General features: G+C 37.1%; 1 protein-coding gene across 2 annotated transcripts in view; it reads right to left on the reverse strand.

The window, feature by feature from the left end:
• Nucleotides 1-1,273, reverse strand: part of LOC106872055 (KH domain-containing, RNA-binding, signal transduction-associated protein 2) — a 10,068-nt gene extending 8,795 nt beyond the window's left edge. For both annotated transcript variants that reach the window (XM_014918899.3, XM_089355586.1), the window contains exon 1: nt 1,114-1,273. In XM_014918899.3, coding sequence (XP_014774385.1) covers nt 1,114-1,231 — 118 coding nt within the window. In that variant the 5' untranslated portion in view covers nt 1,232-1,273. The remainder of the gene's footprint in view (nt 1-1,113) is intronic.
• Nucleotides 1,274-10,899: the final 9,626 nt, after the last annotated feature.

The following is a 10,899-nucleotide window of genomic DNA, read 5'->3' on the forward strand; positions in this document are numbered from 1 at the left end:
GAACAAAGGACACACGTGGCGGCGTTGAAAAAGATTCCAGAAAAAAGTATATACACATTTTATTTTTATTTATTTATTTCAGAGCGAATGCATAATGAAAATGCGTCGATTGCAGTTCGAAAAAGCGATCAAATATTTATCAATCTAACGTCAAAAGCCATTTATTATATCTCTCTCGATTTCCAGGTGTCCATAAAACAAGAGAATGAAAGAGACAAGGCATTTTGATAAGAACAAGCAGCTTAGGTGACATTCAATGAACACCATCGACTGTCGGTCAACGCTTTTGGTTGATTGATAAACTATAGAGGAACTGAGGCAGCAGAGAAGAGATAAATTGTAAGGAAGAAGAAGCACTGGCGGAGACGACATTTAGTAAACTGCTATGACAGTTATAGCAGCGGAGAACCGCCACATCTCCTCTCAAAAACAACATTCTACCGAAATTATTTTATAAAATAAGTCAGCCATTTTTTAGAAGATTTTCGACAGAGACTTTGGTGATGCTTAGTTTTAATAAATATGGATAATAAACATAAATTAGGGGATTTATAAAAGGAAAAATATAAACGGGAAAATAGGGGAAGCAGATAAGAAGAAAAGAAAAAAATCTAAATGAATAAAACTAGGTTATAAGATAGCCATGTGCGAGATAACGAGATCAGTCGTGTTTACTGCATGTTCTGGTGGAATTTGTTAGAGAAAAATGTTCAGATTTGTTATTTATTTACTCGATATTGAAGACAACATGTAGGAAGGTGATAACTTCGAAATAAGATGGAGACTGGGTCACGCCGATCGGGAAAAAAAAAATACAGCATGACTGAAACAACGCTGTAGTTGTCGTGTTCTGTGGTGAATAAAGTAGAATATTTACACCTTAGCTTAACCAACAAACCATTTGCTAGCCTTTCGTATTAATATCGGTTATTAGTAGGAAGATAAAGAGTATAAAATCTGCCAGAACAATCTATTTCATCTGCTATCAGTTAGAACATAAATGAAAATGACAAGCAGTATACCGGTAAATATGGCCGACCTCCGTCTCATACAAGCAATATGGACCATTATAACAGCAACGATCACATAGAAAAAGATGATATTATTACATACCTTCTGTTATTAATCGAGCAGCATGAGAAGAGGGAGAAAGTGATGTAACTTCGGCTTGAAGTTCATCAAGATATGTATTGTTTTGCATCTGTTGTTGAGCGTCTTCTTCAACCATCATTGCAATAGTACGTACTAATAAGCCGAAGGAATTAAACACACTACTTGTGCAAGCTTTGTTGTAGTAATTTATATATCCGAATTACGACTACAGTAAGCTGTCGCGATTGTATAAAATCCGTTGTTATTTAGCACACAACGGAAAGCTGTTGGAAATATACAATTAGAATTTTGGTTTTTATATTAGTGACAATGTAGTAAATCTATTACTGCAAAGTTTTGAGTAGAATTACTTCAAATTAAACGGCGAATGAATACACTGACTATTTTCCCGCCATTTCCAGAGCGTGATACTTGCATTACCAAGTGTAAATAGGGGCCCCGTGGTAGGGAAAAGGTTCAAATCAAACCGCCATCTTCTGTGGCTATTTAACTATTGAAATCTCTGTTCTTCAATAAAAATTTGCAATGACCTTAACGGGAAATAAATGAATAAATTATTAGTAGTAGTCATGTTGTAAATAAAATGTTCCTTGTTTATATTTTGGCAACTGAACACCAGGATTATGAGTTAATAAAATTTACTGTTGAATTTTTCCCAATAAAATATTAAAGTTTTTTTTTTTTTTTTTTTTTTTCCTATTATTATATTTCGTTTAATTTCCAACAATATGTTCAATTTCGATCTTTGTTGGTGGAAGTGTATGAATTTCTGGAAAGATGATATATAGTACTTTTGAAGAATTTTGGAGACTGAACTGGTTTCCACATATTAGCTGCAAGGGAAAAAAAAAATAATAAAGCTGGAAATAGAGATTGTTTATTTGTTATATAGTCTTTTATTTTCTTTCTTTTTCTATTTATTTATTCTGGTTCTGTGTTTATTCTGAAGAAAACAGAAAGAATACAGGAGATGAAATGTTTTCTGTGAGTGAATGTAAAATGAACTGCAACTGCAACTAGAGTTATATAAGATGAGTGGCAGTCATGTGGCAGCATTCAGTCTCAACTTGAGCAATTGATGGTAACTCGCAACAATGTGGAATATATTCAGAAGAAAAAATAAATAAATGAATAAACTAATTATATTCGAAGAAATATTATTCAGAAACTCTAAATTAAAATTTCTATTGTAAGTTCTTTCAATTCTTCTGACCATGGAGAAATTAATTTCAAATTTGCTTTTGTTATAAAGCAATTATAGTTTTTAAACTTTTACTACATCATATCTTTAACCATATTTCCAATAAAATATACAGATTTATGAGTTTCAATTAATTTTGAATATATTTAAGAATTTAGCCATGTGGTGAAAAATGTTCTCTTCACATATATGTAATTTTGGTTTCCAACTGAATGTATGGTGCCTTAATTAAGTGTCTTTCTCCATTACCAGGGGCAGACTGAGAGTATTAAAGGCCCTCGGGCATAACTGTTTACCAGGCCCCTTAGCATTGATATCAGTAGAGTTAACATGTAGAGTGTAGGCCCCTCAGAGCTTCTGGCCTTCGGGCAGTGCCCGATTGACTGACAGCTCATTCCACCCCTATCCATAACTCTGAGTTAAGTAAACCAAATGGTTGAGGGAAAATGTGTAGAATCCTGCTAAATGTACCATTGCTATTTTTTAGTATAAGACTTTATTGTCCTGCTTAACCATGATAACTTAATACAATATTGAATATATTATTCAGAAGTTTTCTAAATTGCAATTTATATCATTAATAAGTTGTTACAATACTTGGGACCAAAGAAAAATTTCAAATTTTAAAATTCTCTTACATAGCAGTTATACTCTTTAAACTTTTTCTACATATTATATTTTAAACGGTCCATGGCCATATTTGCAATAAAGTATAAAGTTCTATGTTGTTTGCATCTGAGGAATTTAGAATCTATGAGAGATGTGAAATAATTAATTTTGAATTAGATAAGATTCATCGTCTGCTTTCCATGCTAGCATGGCTTGGACGATTAGACTGAGGACTGGCAAACCAGATGGCTGTACCAGGCTCCAATCTGATCTGACAGAGTTTCTACAGCTGGATGCCCTTCCTAACGCCAACCACTCCAAGAGTGTATTGGGTTCTTTTACGTGCCACTGGCATGAGGGCCAGTTAGGTGGTACTGGCAACGGTCATGCTCAAAATAGTGTTTTTTACATGCTACCTGCCCGGGAGCCAGTCCAGTGGCACTGGCAACAACCTCGCTCAAATGTTTTGTTCACGTGCCAGTAAGGCGATGCTGGTAGCTATATCGCTCAAATGGTGCTTTTGACGTGCCACCGCCATGCAAGTCAGACCGCTGCTCTGGCAATGATCCCACTGAGATGGCGCTGTTAGCACTCCACTGGCACGGGTGCCAGTCATCGAATTTGATTCAATTTCGATTTCATTTGCCCCAACAGGTCTTCACAAGCAGAGTGTAGTGTCCAAAGAAGGAAAGAAACGCATAAGTGGGCTGGCTACACCCCTGGTAAAGGCCACGGGTTATGGTCTCACAAGATTATAAATGTAAAATGTAAAAGGCCCATGTCTCACTACAATGTAACAGCACAGTTCAAACACAAGTATCCTACAATCTGCCCTTCACTCTTAGGGGAAGATATCATTGTTGCCAACAATGGTAGTAGTTACCTGAACTTTCTCCAAATAGTTCATACTCTAGCCACTGTACTTTCAGAATAATCACCTCCTTTGCTAATTACATCTTCTAGGAAACAAAAGCAATCAACTGCTTCTAATAAGACACATTTTCAGGTGTTCTTGCATGCTCTGCTTCAGTGTGTCTATTGCAGATGAAGCTTACATTTTTGTATAGTTTGTCAGTGGTTCTTGTACATCTCTTGTGTGTCCATAGCAGTGGTAGCTTGCAGATAAAATTTTAACCGTTGTTTTAATATTGTGTAAAAGAAACAGACATATAAACAGAAAATTTATACATAAACTTGATCAGTTTGCAATCTAACCACTGCTGGGTAGCGGGTTTAATTTGTTCACTGAGCACTGCCGTGAATTCCCCCTTTTTTTTAAATCTCCACTTAAATCATAAAATAGGGGATGGAAATCTGCCCTATTTTTCAAATCCTGGCAGCAACACTGTAGCTGGAAGCAGGATAATAGTCTAATTCTACACTTTATCCCATTCAAGAATGTAAACATGTTTTTTTAAGCACAACATACACAGAGTGAAAAAGAAATACTACCTTTCACTCAGCACTACACGAACCAAAGTGCTCTCTCTCTCTAGCATGAAGCTTCCTATCTCAGATATGTGAGCATGCACACAACAGCCAAACACTGCGTTGCTGGAACTGTGTCATGCTGAATCTCCTCCGAGAGCTACGTTAAGGGTACACATGTCTGTGGAGTGCTCAGCCATTTGCACGTTAAATTCACGAGCAGGCTGTTCCGTTGATCAGATCAATTGGAACCCTCGTCGTCATAACTGATGGAATTCCACATACATACATGATCCTTTTATTTAGCAACATCAGCAAATGATCTCTGAGTCATGCTGAGATGATTATGTTTTGCTGATGAGACCCAATAAGACTGAAATATGTCTGTTACTTTCACCTGTAGGTTTACATAGAAGATACATTCTTGATTACATTGTGTCTATTTTCCAAAAATTGGGATTAACTAATTATAGAAGTTATCTCCCTTGTTATTATTTTCTATTTTTTTAAATACCTCTTCTTTTATCATTTTTTTACTAGGTTCGACTTTCATACTGTGGCCATGCTGTAGCTCCAGTTTGAAGGGTTCAGTTGCACAAATCAACTAAAGCCTGGTATTTATTCCTATCAGTCACTAAGTTATCGGAATGTAACCCATACCACTTGTCAACTGATGGCTGTGATAGAACAGACAGAGACTAAGGCAAACACACAGAGATATATACACACACGCATGCATGCACACACACGTCTTCTGTCTGTCTGTCTGTTTACATATATGTATATGTGTATATACAAGAGTAAAGGGTAATTACCCACTTCTGTCATGAATGACCATGGGATTGCACCTAGAAAGTTACCCTCCAAGGCACACATTCAGGCAAGATTGTTTATGGAAGACCAGCAGTCACCCATGCATACCAGCCCCTGCCTTCCTGTGCCACTGATGTTATCCAAAAGAAAGGCAAAGACCAATACAGCTTGGCACCAGTGACGTCGAAACTCATTTCTACAGCTGAATGAACTGGAGCAAAGTGAAATAAAGTGTCTTAGTCAAGAACACAAAACACAGCCCGGTCTGGAAATTGAACTCACTACCTCTTGATTGTGAGCCAAACACTCTAACCACAGAGCCATATATATATACACGTATATAAAGGATGACCACTAGGTGGACATCCAATATGCTAGAAAGAGGTCATCAACGACCCAACCACAAAGAAAAATAATTTTCTCCAGAAAAATTTCGCAAAAACACCAGAACAGAACAAAATGAGAAATATACGGAATATTCCGTATATTTCTCATTTTGTTCTGTTCTGGTGTTTTTGCGAAATTTTTCTGGAGAAAATTATTTTTCTTTGTGGTTGGGTCGTTGATGACCTCTTTCTAGCATATTGGATGTCCACTTAGTGGTCATCCCTTATACACGTGTAGTACAATTTTTTCTGAATTCTCAGATATTTTTATATGCTAGGCCACTTGGTTTTAAATTGAATTAATATTTAATTCAACACCCAATCTATATAAATATATATTTATATATATTGTTGTTGTTGGCACTCCGTCGCTTACGACGTCGAGGGTTCCAGTTGATCCGATCAATGGAACAGCTTGCTCGTGAAATTAACGTGCAAGCGGCTGAGCACTCCACAGACATGTGTACCCTTAACGTAGTTCTTGGGGATATTCAGTGTGATACAGTGTGACAAGGCTGACCCTTTGAATTACAGGCACAACAGAAACAGGAAGTAAGAGTGAGAGAAAGTTGTGGTGGAAGAGTACAGCAGGGTTTGCCACCGTCCCCTGCCGGAGCCTCATGGAGCTCAATAAACACTCACAACACCCGGCCTGGGAATCGAAACAGCAATCCTATGACCACGAGTCTGCTGCCCTAACCACCGGGCCATTGTGATACATATATATATATATATATATATATATATATATATATATATATATATATATATATATATATATATATATATATATATATATATATATATATATATATATATATATATATATATATATATATATATATATATATATATATATATATATATATATATATATATATATATATATATATATACACATACACACACATATATAATCTTTATATATACACATATATCATCTATGCACACACACACACACACACACACACACACACACACATACATTATCTCTAAGTTTTATCAGCTGAGATGAATATGATTCAGTGATGAGATTTAACAAAGTTGAAAAGTGCTTGTTACTTTTATTGGGTTACTTTAAAGACAAAAATTACTCTTTAACAGCATTATTTTTATTTTTGTCATCATTGTTGTGGTGGTCATGGTAGTCATCATTATCTTATGCATATTTTCCATGCTTCCATGGACTCGTCAAATCACCATGGCTAGAGTCAACATGTATTTGGAGGTGCTATTCATGTAGGTGGCTCTGGACACCTCCTATTCTTGCTCACATTGTATTTTTGGTTTAGATTTACATAGCTGGACGCTCTTCCTAATATCAACCACTTTACAAAGTTTATGAAAAGAAGTGGCATGGCCTCTACAAGGCTAAAAAGTTCCCAAAATCTCCTCACACTTTACAGAGTGCATTTTAGTAATTTTTTATGCCACTAACACTATAGAGATAGCCATGTGTAGCCGACCTTGACTCAACCTTGTCTGTCTGCTTGCTCACCAGCCTTTTTTCAGGGTGGGGAGAGAGAGAGAGAGAGAGAGAGAGAGAGAGAGAGAGAGAGAGAGGAGAGAGAGAGAGAGAAAGAGAGAGAGAGAGAGAGAGAGAGAGAGAGAGAGAGAGAGAGGAGAGAGAGAGAGAGAGAGATGAGTGATAAGAGGAGCAGAGATAGGGGTGTTCTGGATTCTGAGGCTGTATGTTAATTCAAGATAATCCACCATGACTCAGATGGCAATGGCAGATAAGAAAAATCTATGTGACCCAGGAAATAGAAAAAATCTCAGAGGTTTTTACACTCCAGAAATTCAACACAGGCGTGGTTGTGTGGTAAGAGATTTGCTTCCCATCTACATGGCTCTAGGTTCAGTCCCACTGCATGGCACCTTGGGTAAGTGTCTCCTACCAAGCCTCAGGTGGGCCAAAATTTTTTCAGTAGATTTGGTAGATGGAAACTGAAAAGAAGCCCATTATATATATGTGTATGGTGTTGGTGTATTTACGTCCCTGTAACGTAGTGGCTCGGCAAAAGAGACCAGTAGGATGTGTACAAGGCTTAGGAAAAACAGTACTGGGGTTAATGGTTGATTCATTTGACTAAAAGTTCTTCAAGAAAGTGCCCCAGTATGGCCACAGTCTAATGACTGAAACAAGTAAAATATATAAAAAAAAACCCCTAAGATTAACTGATATTAGTAAAGTTACCTCCCTTGCTCCTTGTGTTTAGATTTTAACCTTTTTACACTTAACCACACCTGACCCCAATATTCTATCTGTTTTATGTTCAGACTGACCACATTTAACCTCTCACACCGACCCTACAATGTCATTCTAAAAATAAACAATCACATCACTGAAATTTCAAAGCAACAAAATAATGCAAGATTAATTTTTTTTTAAATGTGAACAAATAAACATTACATTTGACAGAATAATTTGAATGTTAAAGGGCTAAATACTCACTGGAGGGAGGTTTTATCTTCTTATTGCAAGGATAATCTCAGTAAATCAAAGTTTTTGCAACTCACTTCTTTACAATTATGAGACTACCATATGTGTATTTAGCATGCAGGATGCTCCCCAGAGCTATTTTCTCTCAGGCTTATTGTTGACACATCTTTTATTAGCATATTTCATAATCTATTTCTGCCAAATTCTACTACTTCCCTGTTAATTGTATATTTATATAAGATGCCTAAGACTTCCCCGTATTTTAATAAGATTCAGCTCAACCAACATCAGTTTAACATATACCAACATTTTAACTGCCTTAGATCATCTATTATTAATTACTTCTAAATTCGTTATTTTGCCAAATAATCAATATTTGGGGTGTCTTTTTTACCTGGTTTATATTCTTAGAAAATTAAGTAACATGTGTTTCTAAAAACCATAAATTCAAGATATCAAATTGTACCTTTTAGATGCTTATATTCTGCTGCTCTGAGCCAAGTGTTGGAATTTCTGTGTGGTTTCTCAAGATACTCTTTTACTTGATTCAGTCATTTGACTGCAGCCATGCTGGAGCACCGCCTTTAGTCGAGCAAATCGACCCCAGGACTTATTCTTTGGAAGCCTAGTACTTATTCTATCGGTCTCTTTTGCCGAACCGCTAAGTTACAGAGACATAAACACACCAGCATCGGTTGTCAAGCAATGTAGGGGAGACAAACACAGACACACAAACACACATACACATATATATATATATACATATATACGACGGGCTTCTTTCAGTTTCCGTCTACCAAATCCACTCACAAGGCTTTGGTTGGCCCAAGGCTATAGTAGAAGATACTTGTCCAAGGTGCCACGCAATGGGACTGAACCCGGAACCATGTGGTTGGTAAGCAAGCTACTTACCACACAGCCACTCCTATGCCTAAAATAACAATGAAAACACCTCAAATTACATCATTCATTCTCAGAAAGGATGTCATGTAGTCCTAGATACATTGTCTAAGAATAAGACCAGATGGTTAGGAATGGAATGCTTTGACCATGTGTATATGTATGTCTGTGTGTGTGTGTGTGTGTGTGTACCGTTAAACTGACTTCAAAAGATAGTTGTAAACAAGTCCCACTATCATACAAGCTAAGTTTTTTATTCCTAGTTTTCAGTGGAAAACATGGGGAAATATTGCCTTTCTCGGAAACAGATGAGGGTTGCTGACAACCAGGGCACCAAACTCCAGAAAATCTGCCTCAACAGATTCCATTTGACGCATGCAAATACTCAAAGGTGGATGATGATGATTGTGATGTTGACAACATATATGACTATGCACGTATGTATATGCATGTGTGTATGTGTATGTCATTATTCAGTTTATTTCTAGATTTCTTACCAATAGAAAAAGAACTGGTTTCTAACCTAGATTCAAGGTATTTTTGTTTGTATGTATGTATGTATGCATGTATATGTATATATATGTATGCATATATATGTGTGTGTGTGTGTGTATATATATATATATATATATATATATATATATATATATTACCATGAGCGTTAGAGGTTGGTAAGCCTACCAACAAAGGGATAGTACCTATCCAATATACTGCTGGTAGTGTACCCAATTATAATTGGCATGTAAAAAGCACCATTTGAGCATGGTTGATCCCAGTGCTGCCTGACTGGCCCCCATGCTGGTGGCACATAAAAAGCACCCACTACACCCTTGGAGTGGTTGACAATAGGAAGGGCCTCCAGCAGTAAAAACCTCACCAGATCAGATTGGAACCTTGTGCAGCCCCTTGGCTTGCCATTCCTCAGTCAAACCGTCCAGCCCATGCCAGCATAGGAAGCAGACGTTAAACGATGATGATGATTATATATTTGGTTAATGAGAGACGGAAGATGAAAGATATGAGAACTTTTATTAATCTGTACTGTTCTGTGATGGTAACATCAACCAAAAAAGTACGCCATCTGGTGAGAGATAATTATTATTTGATAGACACTATGCATGTTTTTATGTGCTACTAATAGTTTCATATGTTGAGAAATAACTCAAACATACTCATCAGGCACAAACTAAATATCATAATAAACTATAGATTGAATGAGAGAAGAAATGGCAAAAGCTGAGAAGGAAGCAAATAGAAAATGTTCTGCATGCCCACTCCTTCTCTGAGCTGAGAGGTCATTGTCTCACAAGTTACTTTTGTGTGCCACCTGGTGCTGGGACCATGAAAAATGAACCAGTGCTGGTGCCACATAAAAAGTAGTCAGTATACTCTGTTAAGTGGTTGGCACTTTGGAAGTGTTTAGAAGGGAATCCAGCTGTAGAAACCATGCCAAAACAGACAATGGAGCTTGGTGTAGTTCCAACTCCTGTCAAGTTGTCCAACCCATGCCAGCATAGAAAACAGACGTTAAATGATGATGATGAAGCGGATGAAATATTTATACATATACATATATATACATAGTGAAGGCTCAGTGGTTAGAGTGACAGGCTCACGATCATGAGGTAGAGAGTTTGATTCCTAGACCAGGCTGTGTGTTGTGTTCTTGATCAAGACACTTTATTTCACATTGCTCCACTTCATTCAGTTGTAGAAATGAGTTGCAGCATCACTGGTGCCAAGGTATATCGGTATTTGCCTTTCCCTTGGATAACATCAGTAGTGTGGAGAGGGGAGGCTGGTATGCAAGGGCAACTGCTGGTTTTCCATAAACAACCTTGCCCAGACATGTGCCTTGGAGGGTAACTTTCTAGATGCAACCCCAAAGGGGATTGATATAAAAGGGTAAAGACCAAAGAGGTCTTTACCCTTTTATATATATATATACACATGGAGACGCAATGGCCCAGTGGTTAGGGCAGCAGATTCGCAGTCGTGGAATCGTG

This window comes from Octopus bimaculoides, chromosome 7 (genome assembly GCF_046866305.1).
Source record: "Octopus bimaculoides isolate indiv1 chromosome 7, ASM4686630v1, whole genome shotgun sequence".
Lineage (NCBI taxonomy): Eukaryota > Metazoa > Mollusca > Cephalopoda > Octopoda > Octopodidae > Octopus > Octopus bimaculoides.